At 37.8% G+C, this 19,924-nt stretch overlaps 2 protein-coding genes across 2 annotated transcripts; both read right to left on the reverse strand.

Moving 5' to 3' along the window:
• Window positions 1-284: 284 nt before the first annotated feature.
• On the reverse strand, window positions 285-2,750 carry LOC113309358 (ABC transporter G family member 6-like). The gene has a single exon (XM_026557775.1). It carries the CDS (start codon window positions 2,725-2,727, stop codon window positions 487-489), a length of 2,241 nt encoding a protein of 746 aa, XP_026413560.1. The 5' UTR covers window positions 2,728-2,750; the 3' UTR covers window positions 285-486.
• Window positions 2,751-4,653: 1,903 nt separating this feature from the next.
• LOC113309356 (calcium-transporting ATPase 4, endoplasmic reticulum-type-like) lies at window positions 4,654-9,852 on the reverse strand. The gene is made up of 9 exons (XM_026557774.1): window positions 9,677-9,852; window positions 7,972-9,463; window positions 7,614-7,683; window positions 7,383-7,501; window positions 6,821-7,102; window positions 6,336-6,713; window positions 6,139-6,248; window positions 5,697-5,925; window positions 4,654-5,623 (listed from the first exon to the last, which is right to left on the reverse strand). The coding sequence occupies exons 2-9, from the start codon at window positions 9,367-9,369 to the stop codon at window positions 5,051-5,053; spliced, it is 3,159 nt and encodes a 1,052-aa protein (XP_026413559.1). The 5' UTR covers window positions 9,370-9,463; window positions 9,677-9,852; the 3' UTR covers window positions 4,654-5,050.
• Window positions 9,853-19,924: the final 10,072 nt, after the last annotated feature.

Genomic DNA, 19,924 nt, shown 5'->3' on the forward strand with positions numbered 1-19,924 from the left:
AACTTGTTTGAGTTTTGCACTCCCAACTCTTGATTCCGAAGTTGTGGCGGAGGATAAAAAACTACCAGCAATTCCCTTCTGAGCCTTTTTCGAGGCCATTTTGTTGCAACACCTAGTGACGTTAATTTGTCATTTTAATAGCCGCCTGGTTACGAGCTGTTTAGGTGTAAGGAGGAATTTCTTTCAATTTCTTAGAAGCTTACTTTGTGCAAAGCTAATGTTATGTTTATCTAATCCCCCCACAAATGGTTGACCAGATTGTGGAAATTTTGGAAAAGAAAAACTTGAAGATTCAAAAAGATTGTATATATATAAACTTACACAGTTACAGTGCCTTAAATAGAGGATCGCCCAGTTACCACTCCCAAATAAGTAAATAAAAACAAACATGAAAAGTATGAAATTAGAATTACAATTCTTTCCCGCCAATAAAATAGAAAAGCTGGCCCTGTTCAATTTGTAAACCACTTATCAACCAACATCCAACTAACTTCTTTTGTTCTTGCTACCCCACAATAAACAAAGGTAGAAGAGAATCCTAAAGAAGAAACCCCAAGCTATAGTTATCCCCAAGCAACCCCATTTACTCAGATCAGTAACCCCTTGATCTCTCAATATATCAGTTCCCGTGGTAACGCAAGTAGTCGGTGTAATCGCCAAACCTAACGAATTACTCACTGTCTTGAGCAAATTCACTTTCATTTGGTTTGAAGCGATCGAAAGAGGCGTGTTATCGAACATTTGAACACCCCTGACGAAACATTTTGTCGGATCGTTGAATTCGTTTTGCAAAACGCCTTCGAACGGGTACTTGACTAGTGACATGTAATGGAACCAAATCCAGTACGGTGGGATTCGGTCTCGGTTGATAAAGAAACCACTGAAGAGCAGGAAGTACGCGAGGACAGCAACGACTACGGTGTAACCAACCATGACATGGGAGAGAATGCCAGATAGGAAAGTGACGAAAGAACTTCCTGCCCAAAATGCTGCAAAGATTATACCGAAATAGAAAAAGAATCCGGAGCTGCCTCCGGCTAATCCGACTGCCCAGAATGTTGTTGCTGCAAATGCGAAGGAGAGGAAGACTAATGATGGAATGACTACAAGTGAATGGGAAAGAACGTATGATGAGCGGCGGTACGCGTTATAAGCAGTTTCTCGCATAAAGATGTATCGTTCTTGGAGGAAAACTGGAAGAGCATCTGCACAAGTGTAAAATGTTGTAGACATGGCGAAAGCGAAAAATCCTAATCTTTCTTTTATACCTCTTGGTGAACTATCGAGTTGCCAGAACATGGTAGCTAAGATGAAACCGGTGACCAAAACTGCTCCCAATCGCATACCAAATAATTCAGGCATTCTCCTCGAATTCTTCATTGAACGTTCTGACAAGACAATTACTTCATTCCAGAACGGGTTCGCAAAAGTTGTGACAGTAGATGCAGTACTGCTAGCATCATTCGTCGCGCCAGATACTAGTTTTCCTCTAGAAATACTAGCACTAATCGCATCTTTCAATGATAACCCAAGCCGGTCAGACTCCAAATTTCGAGGATAGTGTTTGCTCTGCCATGACTTGTTGAACTCCACTAGCGGCTTAGTACCACCACCATTTGGTGTCGACTGTTCAAGCTCTCGAATAAAATCGAGCGCGAACTCTATCCGGTTCTCATTTTCAGGAATCGGGTTGCCGAACTCGGAGAAGTATCGAGGAATATTTGCAGGAGAACCACTATAAACAGTCTGACCACGAGAAAGAAAGATCAAACGATCCAACAACCCAAGAATTCTGGAACTTGGCTGATGAATAGACATAACAACAATACTACCACTCTGAGCAATTCTCTGCAAAACCTTCACAACCATGAACGCACTAGTAGAATCCAAACCTGACGTCGGTTCATCAAGAAACAAGATAATAGGATCATGAATAATATCAATACCGATAGAAACACGACGACGTTCACCACCAGAAACACCTCTATGACCTTCATCACCAATCACGGTTTTAGCTGCATTTCTCAACCCTAATTGGTCAATCAAAGCTTGTACTCTAGCTTTCTTCTTCGACTTAGATAACGAACGAGGTAATCGAAACTCAGCAGAAAACATTAGAGTTTCTTCAACTGTTAACATGGGAAATAAAAGATCATCTTGCATAACATAAGCTGAGATAACTTTAAGTAAACGAGATTCAAGTACTTCACCATTTAACGTTATATTTCCTTTCAAACTATCTTTAGCTATCCGATTAGCTAATGCATCAATCAACGTAGATTTCCCCGAACCACTTGCTCCAAGAACAGCTAATACTTCACCTTCACGAGCTTCACCAGAAATATCATTTAATAAAGTCTTCATATTCGAAAACTTCCTTTGATGATGAGTTTCTCCATTGGTCACAACTCCGAGTGAGTCTTTCCGGCGGAAACACGACGGAAGTGTCAGTTTCCGGCTTGTTTTAACACTGTATGTAAGATTGTTGAAGGATAACACAAATGGTGGAACTGATCTTGGTTGATCCAAATGATCAAGATTTATAACTCGATGTTCTTGATTATTCGGAGTTCCGTTGTTTTGTGCATCTTCAACTCTCTTCAGTAACTCACCGAGTGTTGGCGATATTGTATCTTTATGATGACCATTAATCTTAGCTGGTGGTTCTAACTCCATTTCTCGATTCAGAAACCCTATCTTCTTCATCGGAGAATACTTGTTTGACATCTCCGCTCTCTTGTGTTATTGAAAGGAACTCTCTTTTTACTTGAGGATGAAAATAAAACCTAGCTTTATAGAAAACGAGAGCCAATAAGAAATGGAGTTATAACTGTAACGGTGACAGACACTTTGGAGTTTACGAATTTGAGGAGACTTTTAATTCACTGTCAGAGATGTAACGGAGTTGGGGTTTTTTTAACGGTGTGAAAGATATATGTTTAGGTGAGAAGTTGGGCAACTTCTTCTTCAAATGGCATGGCGTACGAGTTGTTAGAAAAATGTTGAATTTAATTTTTTGCATTTGAATATACGGAATAGTGAGATTGATTGATGTTAGATGCATGGATATGTTTTATGGTGGTGGTCACCTAAATATTCCTAACCATGAGAGTCTACACGTTTAGTATTAACTGAAGTCTTAAAGTTTGTGTACCAAAAAAACAAACATTTTGTGACGAGATGATGTTTATTTGATGTTGATGATAAGTGGTATGATGTAATTTGGAGGTTTTAGGTATGGGGTGTTTAGCTACTGTTGAACTTGAAGTGTACAGTGTAGTAATAGTCATGGTAGTAGTACAACAACGAACACTGAAAGATATCTACCACAGTGGTCCTGGTTTATGGTTTATAACTCGGAGTTAACTCATTAAGAATCGTTTTTCGCTTACTGAAATTCTCTTAATATCTTTGGTAGACATAGCAAAATAGTTAGCTAATTGATTGTTTTGTGGAAATCATTTATCTTTTTAGCTAGGCATTTAAGCTGTTAAATTCTGTGAACGTCTGATGCTTGCTAAGTGCAAATGCTGATACATAATATTAGTACTGCAAAAGGCTAAAGAGGTTGGATACAAAACATAGCATCTTGGTCAGGTAAAAGCAAAAATCTCTTACGCAATCTAAAGTACGAACTATCTTTTATGACTCAAGAGTATCTAGTACTGTTTGAATCGTTCATTAATAACAAGTCAACTCAAACCCATTTTTTCTCACCTTTCTCACCAGAGGTGGTTGATTTTGCTGTTTAGGTTGCTAACATTTACCAACTTCGGAACTATACCCAGCAACATTACTAAAAATCCGCATAACAAAATTCATGGTGGCAGTAGAGTGCATGTGAAATATACGTGAAGACGAAGCTTCTTCATTTTATAGTCAGTGTTCATACTCGTATACAAATAAGGTTCATGTAATTTAGGACAAATTTGAAAGGGTTTGGTGATCATCATCCAGTAAGTCCCATATGATTTATGTGTAACTGTTGTGTCAGGTGGAGGAATGAGTAAAAAATTTAGTGTTTCCTGTCTTGTTCTTATATCCCACATATTTCTCATGACAACAATTACAGAAGACTCTTTGTTTTTGCATCTTTCAGAAATAACCAAGTTTCACATTTTCAGAGCAGGTGTAACGGCCAAAGGTTTGATCATGTTTCTCTCATTTTTGTTTCATAATTCAGTTTTGTCTCATTTTTCTTCTAGTAATCATCAATTCATGATAATTATGTTGCTAATCAACCTTCTGTTACCAATGATCTATCAACAGGTTTTAGTTGCATCATCGAGCAGTGTGAAGCCGTCATATTTAAAAGAACGTCCTGAGTCACGCGTTTAATCAGGTGTAGATGCAGACTTGAAGCTTTGTGGTGTTCCCATCCGGATTTTGAAACGAATTAGACCATGGCCAGCGAATTTCATCTCAAATCACTAGTTTCCCTGCCGAAAATGTAAGAGCACATGTAATTTTTCAAATTCTACCAAGCACTCTCTAAAATGAGGTACATTTATCCCGACAGAGTCGGGTGCTGATTATCAAATATCAATACCTGAGCTTACCTAACAATATAGGACATGGGCACCAGCCAAGACAGAAAAAGAAACACTCGCAGAGTATAGTGAAGTAAAATGCACACGGGTATAATAAAGTAAAATGCACAGAATGCAACAGCCAGCAATAACAGCATCTATGTTTCGAAATTTCTGAAGTCAAAAATGAGTTTATGAGTTTATGAAGAACAGAAAATAAGAGGGATAGAACTGAATTTGGGTCTCACCGGATTTCTACTTTCTAGGGGAGTCCCAAAATCATTCTTCACAATTATACTACTATAGCTATTTCTTCAAAGTCCAATTTCAACCAACCTCACTTACAGAAAAGAATGAGGTTAGGGTTAAAGGGTGGATCAAACCAAACAGAGTCAATGGGAAATAATAAATGCACCTAGCATCCGAGCCACCATTATGTTAGATTTTGATTCCAGTCTATCTGACAAAGAAAGCATTCCAGCAAACTTCGTGGAACTTTTCAAGTCACTTTCTTCAATTCTTCAGTCGGACTTGGGTTTCCTCAAAGAGCTGGCACCTGAAACACTCGTACACCGTCCAATGAACTTGAGAACCTCATCGATCAGAATCACAGGCAATGCAACAGCCAACACCAAGAGCCACTCATTCAGGCTGAGAGGTACAATGCCAAATACTTGAGCAAGGAATGGGACATAAAGGATCAAGAAGTGAAGGCCGAAGGAGACTGACATAGCAACAAGGAGCCATGGGTTGACCCATGGAGGCATTGTCACCAGACTTCCATCCTCAGACAAAGCATTTAGGGAGTTGAACATCTCAATAGCGACCAAAACAGAAAGAGAAAGGGTCATTGCTTTCACTTTGCCAGTCGTGAAATAGTCACAAGGGTTCTCAAACGTGATGTTCTGTGACCCAGCTGTGAATGGGGAAACTGTAAAGCCCTCCCAGGTTGAGCACTGGCCCCAGTTTGAGAGTTGTGAGTAGGTAACGAGGGTGTGGCCATCTCCGCTAAGATCAATACCCATGAAGGAACCATGTGTAAACCATATGACAAAGACACCAACGGTTGCGACTCCAACATAGAGCCCAATGACCTGTGGCAAGTTCAAAACAGAGTAAATAATAGAAAAATAGCATGATAATGGAAAACAGAGTAAGAAACTGTACCAGGTAGCGGAATAAGATCCAGGGGCTAATTAAAGAGTCATCACTCCTGCGTGGTGGTTTCTTCATGATATCTTTATCAGGTGGATTGAAACCCAAAGCCGTTGCAGGGGGGCCATCAGTAACAAGATTGACCCATAAAAGTTGAACAGGGATCAAACCTTCTGGAATGCCCAAAGCTGCTGTCAGAAATATGGAAGCAACTTCTCCCATATTTGAGGAGATCATATACCTACAATTTATCGAAGCACAAATACACAATATGAGATCCGTGCCAATCCAATATTAAGGCACTCGTTGAAGAGACTGTGCAAAGCTTAGGAAGAAATTAAATTGGAGTTTTAGCACATTGATAAAATAAGATACCACAACCTGCGTAGAGCTAAATGATAATTGAACTGTGTTGGCTACTGAAGCTGCAGAGAACATAAAGAAGGGAACTGACCTGATAAAGGCCTTCATGTTGTTATAGATGGATCTTCCTTCACCAACTGCCGCAACAATAGTACTGAAGTTATCATCTGCCAACACCATGTCAGAGGCTTCTTTTGCAACCTATATAGAACAGAAGACATTATTAATAATCAGAAAGTGCCCAAGGAGCTACAACGATTCGAAAATGCTATCTTCACAAGTACATACCTCAGTTCCAGCAATGCCCATAGCAATACCAATATCGGCCAGTTTCAAAGCAGGTGCATCGTTCACCCCATCTCCAGTCATTGCAACCACCTCTCCATCGTCTTTAAGTAACCTCACTATATCTTGTTTATGCTTTGGTTCAGCTCTAGAAAAGAGAAGCCCACCAGTTTGTCTTAAATGCTTTTTCTGGTTAGGGTGCTCCATAAATTCTCGCCCTGTTAAGCTTTTAGCACTAATGTCTTCATATTGGCCAAATACACCAATTTCACGACAGATTGCTTCGGCAGTGCTTTTGTTATCTCCTGTTATAACCATGACACGGATGCCTGCAGCTCTACAGTCCTCAATTGCTTGGTGTACCTCCTTCCTTGGAGGGTCCTAAATTTCAAAAATAAAACATACAACATTAGTTCGCCGACATCTAGCTAAGGTCATTCAAGATGTAACCATTTATAAACATGAAATGATGCAGTGCACTAACTCACCCTCAGTCCAGCTAAGCCGACAAAAATGAGATTACTCTCGATTGAGGAATAATTTGCTGGGTGAAGTAAAAGCTCATGAGCTGGATGGTCTTCATCACCGTTATAAGTTGCAAATTCCGCAAGCTCATCCTTGTAGGCAAAACCCAAACAACGTAGCGCTGTTGATGACATCTCATGAAGAGATTCTAAAATAAGGGCTCGTGAACTGTGATCCAATTTTACAACAGAACCATCGAGAAGCTGAATGTAATTACTTCTCTCCAGTAGATTCTCTACTGCACCCTGCCAGTAAAGAACATGATTTATGTAAGTCCAAAACACAGACGAGCCAAAAGAATTTAAGGTCATTGAGAAGTGAGAACACATAATAGATCTTGCTATACATTTAGAAACCAAAATGAACACAGATCTTGCTTTTCCCACTTTTAAATGTTTCTTTAAAAACTTCATGCATCTTTACTTTAAAGAAGGAATATGTTCTCATGTTTTCTTATTTTACAACAGGAACCTTTTAGCCAGAAGATTTCTGAAGAGTCTACATACAGGGAACCAAAGAACATACCTTAACCAGTAGTGTATTTTTCCCAGATGATGAATTCACAATAACTCCCATAGACTTTCTATCGCGATCAAACTCAAGGGTTGCAATCCGACGTTCAACAACTCCCCAACGCTTGCAACCTTGAATAATGGAAAAAATTCAAAAGCAGATTGAGTTACCATATGACAAGATAGATGTTATTCATGAAAAATATCATTATACGTATGAAGTGCACCACATCATTTCACTTACATGACAAAACATCAGAAGCCGATGAAGAGCGATCAAACCCTTCAGGAAGCCCCATTTTCTCAACTAGAACCTGAAACAGAGGAACAGCCAGAGGTCAACAACTTTCTTTGGAACACATTTGTTATAAAACAATGTTAAGCAACCCAATTGAACGCATTAAGTAACAGCACATTCTATTCAGCAAATATTATAACCCAAAATATTATATATTATTAATGGTTATGTTTAACTTTTCACTATCAAACAGTAGGCTGGGAACCATAATCCACATTATCTGCCTCTATATTATGGTTCTTAAACAGAATGTTAAGACATCAAATCCATTATTGAACTATAGAACACTTAATAAAAAAATTACCTTGAGTGCTGCCTCAGTAGGCATTCCATTGGCAATGTACTGTGACCCTGATTGTGTGACAGATGCATCATTGCAGACAGCAGCTATTTTAGCAATTGTTTGCAGATTTGAATCCAAACGACCAGCTGGCCAATCATGAATTTTCCCGTCCAAGGGACTGTATGTGGTTCCATCAACTTTGAAAGTGCGAACCCTTTCAGTATCAGCTCCCATTGCCACAAGCTTTGAAACTGCCATCTGATTGGTGGTAAGTGTACCAGTTTTGTCAGAACAAATCACAGTAGTACAACCCAGAGTCTCAACACTGGGCAACTTCCGAACTAGTGCATTCTTCTGAGCCATTTTACGAGTTCCCAACGCCAAACAAGTTGTAATGACTGCTGGAAGACCTTCTGGGATTGCAGCAACAGCCAAGGCAACAGCAATCTCAAAGTAGTACGTGCATTTCTCAAAAGAGAATTTGAAATTTGCAGGCCAACCATTCACATACTCCCAAGTAAAGAAGTACTTGACATTGATCAACCATACAAGCACACAAATAACTCCAATAATAGCTGTAAGAGCCTCTCCAAATTCGTTCAGCTTCTTCTTCAGAGGAGTTTCATCTTCGTTTTGTGAAGCTTCATGAATCTGAGAATGCACCTTTCCAATCTCAGTGTTCATACCAATCTGAGTAACCAAACAAATACAGTTTCCATTAACAACTGTAGTCCCAGCAAAAACCATACACCTTTTGCCTTGAATATCAGTATCAGCAGAAACAGCTTTGTTTGATTTATTAACAGCCTCGCTCTCTCCTGTCAATGAACCTTGTTCAATCCTGGCTGTAGAACTTATCAGATTCAATACTCTCATATCAGCTGGAATCTTGTCACCAACTTTCAGCTCAACAATATCACCAGGAACAAGCTCTTTCGCAGGAAGATTATGAATATGTTTCCCTTCACGAATCACATTAGCCGTCTCAGACTGTATCTCCTTCAGCGCTTCCAAAGCCTTCTCAGCATTACTCTCCTGCCAAACTCCAACAATGGCATTCAAAATCAAGATCAAGAATATCACCAACGGCTCAACAAACGCAGTAATTCCCATCTCACCACCTTCATCACCATCATACCAAGCTAAAACAAACGAGATAACAGCAGCAACAAGTAAAATCCTAACTAGAGTATCATTAAACTGATCTAAAACCAAACTCCAAATGGAAGGACCATCATGTTTCTCTAATTCATTCAAACCATAGATCTGACGACGTTTCTCAACTTCTTCTTTTGTTAATCCAAATTCTTTATCAACTTTAAACTCTCTCAAACAATCTGATACATCTTTCGCCCATGCTGGAAACTTCTCCTTATCTGTTGTTATAGTTTGCGTAACACCTTCTCCTCCTTTCCCCATATTTAATTCAATAGATCCAGAACTTCAAAAAAAGAATCCTCTAATTCAACTTCACTTCAAATCGAACTAATTCATCAGCAGCAGCATCTAAACCCTAATAAATCCAAACAAAAATCAAGAATCAGTTCACTCACTCACAGTTAAATAAATTAAATCATCAACAAAATCAAATCCAACAAAAAAAAATCAAGAAAAAAATCAAATCAATGCAAATCTTAAGATTAAACCCTAATCTGTAAAAATCTGACGCTACAAACTCAAAATCACACCAAAAGAACAGAAAACGGAAGAGAAATCAGATTCATACCTGGTGATCCAGAATTGAGGTTTTGATTTTTGCGATTTGTTCTAGGGTTTGGGGATTGAATCAGAGAGAAAGAATATGAGATGTTGTTGTTATTAATGGTGTTGTTATTGTCGTCGTGTTTCCTTGTTTATAGGGAGGGGGGAGATATTGAAATCTCTCTCTGCTGAGTGAAAAAAGAAGAACGATTCAATCGCTTATTAAAAAGAAGTTTATTCTTCCTCGAGATACTTCTTTTTAGGTTCCTCGAGATTTGTGTGTGGGAGAGAATGAGGAAATTGTTTACTACTTTATGTAACAACCCTTCTTTCCTGTGAAATTTCGAAGCAGCATCGTTTATGCATTAAATATGGGATTAGATGAGATGAAATTATTGATGTGACAGAATCTGTAATTTAAGAATTTTTTTGTTATTATTGGGGAATTGATTGTGTTTATTACGTCATAATTATGTGTTAGTGGTTTGCTGGCGGTTTTTTATTGGTTAATAGGGGGTTAATTGAGTCACATCAAATGAGTATCGTATCTATGGAGTTTACTTAGTTGTGGAGTTTAGCATCTGGCTAGCGAGTACGGCTAAAGGAAAAAAAAGGAAACATGGCTTAGCCAGGAGCGTGCGTAATTTACCTGCTAAAGGCGCACAAGAATATGATGATTGCTTGATTGGCACCCTATGTGTTTATTCGGCCCCTAGTTAGCAATTCGCGGTACGGGAGACGTTCGGAACGAGATACGTACGGATATAATTCGTTTTAGAGATATGAGTTGGCATGTACTAATGGGAGGAAAATGTGATTTCTGTATAGAAAATCCCACATATACAAGATATATGTGAAGTTGGCAACAAAGAACAACTAGCTCATTGGAGAAGATACGAGTATGGGAGTAAGATGTCAATGGTTCGACTCCCTTTGTGAGTAGTTTTTGGAAAAAGAAGGAGATAGTTAGTTGGGCCCTGCAACATGCTATTAAAAAGAGTCCAATAGTAACTGGGTCAGTGTATCATGGGCCGACTTAATACGCTGAATACTCGTTCGGATCGTGAAAATCCCGAATAAGTCGGGAAGCTCATAAAGTGCGCGTATTGGAGTCGGAGTTGCAAACGGACGGTCGAATTGTACGGGAACGATCGATACGTATTCGTGAATCATTCGCCGAATTGCTAAGTAGGATTCGGCCCCATAAAACTTGAACATGGACTTGGCTCTCGAACTTCTCTTTGGAAAAAAAATCAATTTGTTCATTTTGATTCCATTATGGACTCAACAAATTTGAAAAACGGATGGGTAAATCGATGAATTTGTGGGTTTGTTAACTGTGGTCGTAGACTAAACGCGCGCTTGATGAAAAACTTTGTGGCGGAACCAAACACGCTAGCGTGTGACCCAAAACCAACAGTTTTTACTTCAAATGACAGCGTCGGAAGTGAATCCTACAGCGTGCGATCCAAAACCGCCAATTGCTAAATCTGGACGGTTGAAAAATCTTGTCATCCAACAGCTAGAATTTTGATTTCTATAAATACTCCTCATTTCAACTCCAAATTCACACATTCTACACCTCTGGACTCTTTACTCATCTTCTCCGAGCTTACAAAAATTCTACAATTCAACAAATTTGTCGAAAGATGTCTTGGCCCTTGTTAGTTCGTCGACCTCCATATACTGACGAACAAGATGAATCTATTTGCAAAAACTTTTTTTTTTATTTACTCAACTTGCTTCAGCAAACTATTCACGACGGGTTCTGCAGTGACACTCGTAATCCGAGTCGTCGTGCTATATGCGACATTGAAAATCGTTTTAGTATTATTAAGAAAGAAGTAAGTGAGTCTGTAGCTTTAACTATGCAAGCCAATTTATATAGATTGAGAGGTGAAATTGATGTTGAGATGGTAAGAAGATCTTTAGTTGAATGGCGAAGATAGAAAAATATGGCTTTTCGTTTCTAAAAATGTTTCGATATCCTTAAGGTGTAGAACAATTTCAACCACTTCATTGTAGTTGTTGTTCCACCTAGTACTTCTCATCAGTGAAGCTAATGTAAAACGCTTAATTTTAAACATATGTAATTTTATTTAAAGAAACTGTCGTATTTTTAATTAATTAAAACTAGAGTTACAAATGTAGCAGAATTAAAAATTATAATCTCTCTAACGTCGCTCATCATTATCTTCAGGGACTGGAGTCAACCATTCTCCAAGACCTGGGATATCCCCACTTGCCAACATATTTGCTAAATTTCTATAAGGGGAAAAACTTGGTTGAAGAGCACTAGGCGATTGGAAAGCACTCGGTCCTCCATACATATATATATATATATAAGATGATTGTTGTTGTGGTGGTGGTGTAACCTGGTAGCAAGCATCATTTAAGTTGAAGGGCGAGAATGATGATGAAATGCGCTTAGGATCTGTCTGAATTACTTGAGATTGAGTTACAAGCACAATTTATGGTAAAGTATTGCACCATACTTGTGGTGAAGTACTGTGTTGTACTTGTGTTTCTCCCACCACTGTATCACTCTCGTGCCATGATCTGTTACTTCTGGTAGAATCGGAAAACTGTGAACGCCCATCAACATTTACAGTTGGACTCAATCCAAACATTGTGTCCACCTGCCATTTCCGACGCACACCCAAGTGTATAGCCTCCATTTGCCGATTCAGCTAGTAAATATCGTTAAGTTGTCTCTTCAACTCTTCATTATTGGAAGCCACATTGTAGTAAGGATAATCATGTTCGATAGCTTGGGAAGCAATAAGGATCGTGGTTGGCTAATCTTGTGAAGTAATACTTGGCATCTCTCAATGGATTTTGGGCATATTTGAAGAAAATGATGAAGAACTTGCACCCGTGTCGGGCTAAGTCATAAAGCATGGATCTTCCGGAAGCGGTTGCTTAGGTACGATATTTACATCACGAGCTAGGCGTGATAACCTTGGGAAATCAAACCCATACATGTGCATGTTGTATGTACCAATTACAGGCTTCGCAATCGACATGTACCAGCTGGCATATTTTGCTTTATCGATATCCCTATGTGTGTTTAGTTCACACCTCTCCCACGACAATAATCTCAGCCTATCAAAATCTATGCAGAGGTTTGCATCTGCGCTGGCGGATTAATTGTTATTGCATAAATACCACGTAACTAGTACATTAGTCTTTCTCCCAGGTACCAAAACCCTATAGCCAATTCCGGAGTGTAAAAAAACAGCTCTACAGAGATAATAATCAAGAATACGTTGTACATCATTACCACGATACTCAGGAAAACTAATGTAAGGGTGAACAACAACTTTCTTGTGGCTCCGAGTCATCTGTTGAAACCTCTAAACAAAACTGGAAACCGAGCCGTCGCTGCCACCATCCTTCGCCCAGTTGGTCGTGAGGTATATGTCCATGATTGAAAATCTATGGGTATTGTCTCCAAGAATTGGTTTACCAACACAGAAGTAGGTATACCACCAATACTGCAAATTAATCCATAATTTAGTATTTTGACTTAATCTACATTTGTTCATAAAAATTATTTCAATTTAAAATTAATAATTTGGCTATTTACCTTTATAATTCCCTGGAAACCGGTTAAGTTAGATATACCCATGGACGCTTGATCCAGCCCACAATACATTTCTGCTAAAATTGCAGAGCCCATTCATAATCTGGTGTTTTATCAAGATCTTCTAACGCTTCAAGTCAACCAATATGAGCAATAGTAGTTGAGTTTGGAAAGAACGTATGACCCAGTAACCATAAGATAATAGTCAATCTCCTTTCAAATCTTTATGATCTTCACACACACGTGCTTCTATAAACGAGGGAAGAAGCGTCTGTCATTTATTATTTGATATCCATTCGTGTAGGTTGTATGGTACATGATCTCTCACTCCACTTGGGATCCGACAAATGAAATACAAATAAAGGGGCATAATTCCTATTACAAGAATAATATCAACTATAATTAATTCTTTAATAATAATTATTTAAAAAATAAAATTTAAGTTAAGTTAAACAAACTTACCAATTTCAAAATCCATAAAATGGAACGTGTGCGTCGTGACCACCACCTTTCCACCAATACTTTCGTAGGTTTGTTGTTGTGTTTTCTAGGCTTCACATTATAAAGCGCACGCTAGGGATATCTGTCAACCTTTTCTCGGACTGCAGGGGTAGACCTTCATAATAATCTACATTTGTGGCAGGTCGCGGTACCTGTTCACGTCTTCGATCTCTTTTGTGCCTTATACTATTAACCGCTTTTCTTATCAAGTTGCTCATTTTGTATCAAGAAAATTTTGATTTAGAAGAGTTTTGTATAGCAAGAAGAAAATTTTGTTTAGGAAGAATTTTAGAAGAAGAGATAGTAGTGGTGTGAGTGAAAATGAATTCAGATAAAGGAACTTATAGGTTTTGAAAATTATAGCCGTTAGGAAATGTGAACGTTGAATATCTGACCTTTGGCGTTTTTACTTCTCACGCCCGCGGTTGTGGATCACACGCCGAGTTTAACCTTTACATGCGGGCGGATGTCCTCAGTCCAGGCACTTGATGATCCACCTGCCTCAACAAATATTTTGTTTTGTACAATGCCATAGGAATTGCCCTTACGGTACGTACATATCAAAGAAGTCCTTGTGTAAAAAAAAAAAAAAAAACTATGGGAGTCAAAAAAATAAAAATAAATAAGAGCTTGACATGTATACATATTTCGGATTCAAATACAGATAGGCTACCCATTACCTATTATTAAAATTTTCCGGTTATATAACTCACTCAGAGGTCGATATCATTGTGGTACAGTGGCAAAGTCATTAAGCAATGACACTAGTGAACCGAGTTCGAAACTCGTCACTATTTCGTTATTGATCAAAATAAATCTATCAAACCTAATGCCCTCTAGCTGAAATGTGAAAAACCACTAGTCATGAGCAATTTCCTGAAAATACTCGAGAAACCAACTAATCGTGAGCAATTTCCTGAAAATATACTCGAAAAACCAACTTAATTTTAAGACGACATGGGTATAACATCTATAATGAGCCAATTCCAATAAAATGTATGATGAATACATTCGCGGTATAATTTCAAAGTACATACGCACAAATTTCAAATTGAGGTCGGATATTACGTGGCATTTTTGGATTCAGTTGCGGATGCATCCATTTACACCTTTTACTGAAATTATCCTACCCTCGTAATTTGCTCAGAGCAAACGTGGTCTGGCTGAATTATCACTCGCCACGGGAAATTTGCTGAAGATAGTCGAAAGACCATACCAATTTTAAGGCCATACGCCTGCCAAATCTATAAGGAGACGGTTTCGGTAAGGATGCAGTGTGTGACATAATTTTCATAAGGGAAATTCGCAATTCAATCTCAAATTAGTTATTAAGTCAATCTCTTGTATTTTCTGTTTAGCCTCAAAAAAAATATACCAAATTTTCAAAGAGGGAGGATTCACTCACATGGTTATATTCACACTATCTCACATTTTTGGCTATACTTTTCCTAATAAAATCTAATAATTTGGGCATATCTTCCTTTCACAAATCTTTATGTACCCATTAAAAATGAGCACGTTCTGAAACACCAAACCTCACTATCGATCGATCTTAATTTTAACGGAAAAATCCATTAATTTTCAACGTATTAAATAGTCTTGTGATAAGTTTCAGAATGTATTCATTTTTACTCCCTCCGTCCCTATTATAAAGGCGGAGAAGCAAAATTTTCTAGTCTCATTAGATAGGCAGAAAACTTATTCGGATGTTCTTTCTTCCCAGTATACCCCTATTAAAGAGCATGGGTATCACCAAATGTATGGTATTTCCAACGATAATTCCACTACTCTAATATGTTAATGGGTTTAAAACTCTTAATTTGATACTTTCTAGATAAATTCAATTAATTTTACGGAAAATGAGTCATTTGTCCAAAAAAATTTAAATTATGGTTCAAATGGACGAGTAAAAATTAGTATGGGTGAAATAGACAAAAAAAATAGCAAAGATGAAACTGGATTCATCGCGGCTTAAGTTTAAAAAATAGTAAGGATGAAACTGGATGCATCTTGATATAAATTAAAAATAAGAAAAAATATTTGAAAATGGGTAGGATGAAACTGGTTACATCCTGGCTATTTTTATATTTTTGTCCATTTGAACAATATCTTTTTAATTTTTGTTCATTTAAACAGTATCAAAATATACAAGTCTTTTTCATCCAGGAATTATTGATTTTGGTCTTTTTAATCAATTTTATGTTAATTTTATTGGAATTTAGAAAAGATAAATTAGGTAAAAATTAAAAATTTGTAAAGATAAAAATTCTTATTTTACGAAAAACTCTCTTTTCCGCCTATATAATTGGAGACGGAGGAAATGGTAGAAACGTAAAGGCAAAAAATATCTCAATTATCAATTTTAAATTCACCACTGTTCAAACTTTAAAAATATAAAATGTGAGATAATGTAAATACTATAAGAAGAGTGTGAGGGGATCATCCTCTTTTCCTTTTTGAAAGGTTGATAACATCCATTCCATACTCAACACTTGTGCTTCTCTTCAAGAAATCTCTTGCAAAAGTCAAGAGCATGCGTGACCAGCGTTCAGTCAAAAAAGGAAAAGAACATTCAAGTCACTGATTGAGCTCTTTTATGTTACAACGAAATTTACCGAAGGAGTTTTCTGCCACTCTTAGTTGTCCGCTCCGCTGCACGGCTCCAGTTAGGGCTGCACATGGGCGGGTATGGGTGGGTATAAGCTAAAACCAACCTCGCACCCACAGATTGCGGGGTTTTTTTTTCATAACCAACCCCGCACCCACAAACAGCGGGCGGGTTTTGTTACCCGCCCGTTACGGGTTGGGCGGGTATGGGTTTAAACGGGTTTAAACCCGCTTTATATTCAAGTATTTAGAGTAACTTCTATTCTCCTTGATTAAGTGAGAAAAAAAAATCAAAACCCCAAAAATATTCATATCTAGGAAGTTCACAGATGAAGATTAGGTGTTGAATCTGTTGATTTTTCGATTGTTGTCGATTTCTGGTGAAGATTCGAAGTTGTTGTTGTCGATTTCTGGTGAAGATTTCTGGTAATTGTCGTTCGTAGGTGAAGAAGAAGAACTGAGGAGGAAGAAGAGGAGAGGCCGAACAGAGAGAAGAGTGTAGAAAGTGAATGAGGGTTATCAGTTATCCTATCTACTAGTATTAGTGTTTCATAATGGACGACTAGGATTAGTTTTATCTAATCGTATATAATCTGCGGGTTTTTTGGGCGGGTATGGGCGGGTATTATCTTAAACCAACCTCGCACCCACAGACAGCGGGTTTTTTTTTCATAACCAACCCCGCACCCACAACGGGCGGATATGGATTAAAAACCCACGGATTTAGCGGGTACGGGTGGGTTTGAGTATCGTGGGTGGGTCTTGTGCAGCCCTAGCTCCAGTCCAGACTAAATTAAGTAATAGTATTAAATGTAGGAGGAAATGTATAGGGAGTTGCATAATTCAATCATGTCCAACTGTCCCTCCTCCTACCACCACAGTACGTAACGTGATCCCATTGATTCGGGGTGTTATGGCCCTGCACACACGCACCAATATTTTGGCTTCATTTACTGACCATCCAGTGTGTACCAAGTTTCGTCCACTGGGTTACCAACAATGAGTATGGACCACCGACCACCAAACCTTTGTATAATTGATCATTTTTATTGCGTACGGGAATCAGCAAGAATATACTCTTCTCCTCATAGCCGTTCATAAAGGCAGTGGGTATCTGAGAACGGCCCGATTGAAGGGTGTAGACTTAGAAGAATGGGATGGGATGCATGGAAGCACTTTATTTGAATACTACTGTGGTGGGAAACTGAGAATCGGGAATGGGAAGAAGGGAACTTTCTGCTTCCTGTTTTTACGAAACCCGATGCCAAATCAATAATTGATAACGTAGCTGTCGCTGCTTTGAATATGAACAAGGAAAATGACATTCCGAAAAATAAATAAATGTAAAAATGACATTTTGGTTATGCGGGTGAAAGATTTCTACTACTACTGTTTTTTACACTCATTTCTTCATAGCAAATTACTTTACCGTATATGATGAGTAACCTACAGAGCATTGTTTTCAAAAATCTTTATGATTCACTATTAGATTTTTATGATTCCCTACAAAATTTCACCAAACGATTCGAAGCCCAACTATAAATTAAATTTCACCAAATTTATTTATAAAAAGCAAAGGCACTCAAACTATTTTCCTAAATATGTCTGGCATTTCCAGCTACACTCTCATAAACACCTCTATGACATTTTGATCAATAAAACACCTTGTGTATGTGCATCGTGATTCAAGTCTTGAGTATTTAATTGAACACGACTTTGCTTACATATTCGAAAGGCATATTTGTCAAGAACTATCATTGTACACGGTTCGGTACTCGGACCATAGTGTACATGCTTCTATGTGATATCAAGACAAACTTCTCACATGCTTACAGGAACACTGAACAAGATTTAATCTAAATGAGGAAAATGTTTGTTTGAATCTCAAGTTATCTTAGCTTGAATTCTAAGCAATCCTAGCCTACTCTTAAAAATCTATAAATAGAGAGATTTAAACAACCAGGAAAGTCAATCCCTGATACTTATGTGTCCTAATTGTTTGGTGGAGTCACCCTTTATGAATAGGTTTCCTCTGAGAAACATAATTAGGGTTATGACTTAAAGACTTCATTTAGGGATTCGTGAAGCAAGGACCGACTATCTTTACCTTGATAGTTCGTGTATCTCGATCTTGTTCAATATGTTATCTAGGTTTTAGTAATAACTTTCAAGAACAATATAAATATAAATCACAAAGTTCTCTTTGTCCCGGACTTTGTGATTCCACAAGATTCTTAATTGATCGGTTTAAGATCGTTCTTGAGAGGGGGTTGATAATCCAGACTTTTCAACTAACTGAGTGTAAGTGTTCTGGATTTGTGAGGCTTGCTCGCTTTGTCTGTTACAAATAGATTTACAAGCCTTGATGTACTGATCTAAAATGATATCAAATATGATTATAAGTTAGAGGAAAATTGGAATCAAAAGTCTTCACTTAGATTGAAGCAACTCTTAGGTTGTAAAGGACGTTAGCTAAGGGAATCAATTGCTTAAATCCTTGCGAGATTCAAGAGACATAAGGATCACAACTGCAACTGAATTGCTTGGAGTGAGAATTCGGTCTCAATTATCAGATAATTCCACTCCAAAGTCTTATAGTAGGCTAGTGTATGTAGCAAAAGAAGAACTAGAGTTGTAAGAAGCTGAAACAACTTTCCAATAGGCAGCGTAATGAAATGGGCATAACTTCGTCTTCCAAGACGAATCACAAGCCACTCTTATACTTCTCAAAGGAATGTATGCTAAGGTGGAACATATATTATACTATTAATAATGATTCTGGTGATAATCCCAATATCGTTCTTAACTTCAAAATCTCGGCTTTCATTTTGACCATGGGCATGGATATAATTTGGTATGAATATAATTTGGTATGATAATCCCAATATTGTTCTTAACTTCCTAACCTATTGTAATGTGACTTGTGAGTGAAATTCAGGAAAATATTCATCATTTATGTATGAAAAAAAGACTGGCGAGACTAGGGTATACCCGGATTAATTGGGGTATACAAAATAAGACAAAATGGGGTCATTAGGAAGCAAAACATGAAGCCCCTAATATCTAAACATTTAATTAGTTGAATTAAAAGTTACAAAATATTGTTTTGGTTAGAATGAATTTATGGATTTTGTTGGAAGATTGTTGAGAAAAAGTTGTTTTGAGAATTTTATTTGTAACGAAAATGAAACCACACTAGCCAAACAATTTTTTTTAAGCAAGAAGTAACGGATTGATGAAGAATCAGTTACATAAGTGTGTTCTATCCTTTACAAGTTGAGATTGAATCTCTATAGGAATAGAACCGGACCAAGTGGAATTTAAGCCTTCAACTCTAGCTAGCTTGGACAAAATGTTCGCAATTTTATTCTTCTCTTTTGGAATGTAATTGCATTTCCAAGAGATATTACTACTGAAAAACTTTGAATGTCTTTAATCATATTAGGAAGACGCCACTCTGTAGGAGAATTCTTAACCATAGCTTCTACCACAGTTTTTGCGCCAAGCTCGAATTGCACTTTTCTTAACTTCAACGTCTGCGCCCAGTTCACCGCCTCCCATAAACCCATGCATTCAGCC

The sequence above is a fragment of the Papaver somniferum genome, chromosome 9, assembly GCF_003573695.1.
Source record: "Papaver somniferum cultivar HN1 chromosome 9, ASM357369v1, whole genome shotgun sequence".
Classification (NCBI taxonomy): domain Eukaryota; kingdom Viridiplantae; phylum Streptophyta; class Magnoliopsida; order Ranunculales; family Papaveraceae; genus Papaver; species Papaver somniferum.

Excerpts from the sequence above, each read along its gene's own strand:
- LOC113309358 (XM_026557775.1), bottom strand. The coding sequence starts at position 2,727 with ATGTCAAACAAGTATTCTCCGATGAAGAAGATAGGGTTTCTGAATCGA.
- LOC113309356 (XM_026557774.1), bottom strand. The coding sequence starts at position 9,369 with ATGGGGAAAGGAGGAGAAGGTGTTACGCAAACTATAACAACAGATAAG. Across the intron at positions 5,926-6,138 it reads AACATGAAGGCCTTTATCAG|GTATATGATCTCCTCAAATA; the intron begins GTCAGTTCCCTT and ends GATAAATTGTAG. Across the intron at positions 5,624-5,696 it reads GGATCTTATTCCGCTACCTG|GTCATTGGGCTCTATGTTGG; the intron begins GTACAGTTTCTT and ends AACTTGCCACAG.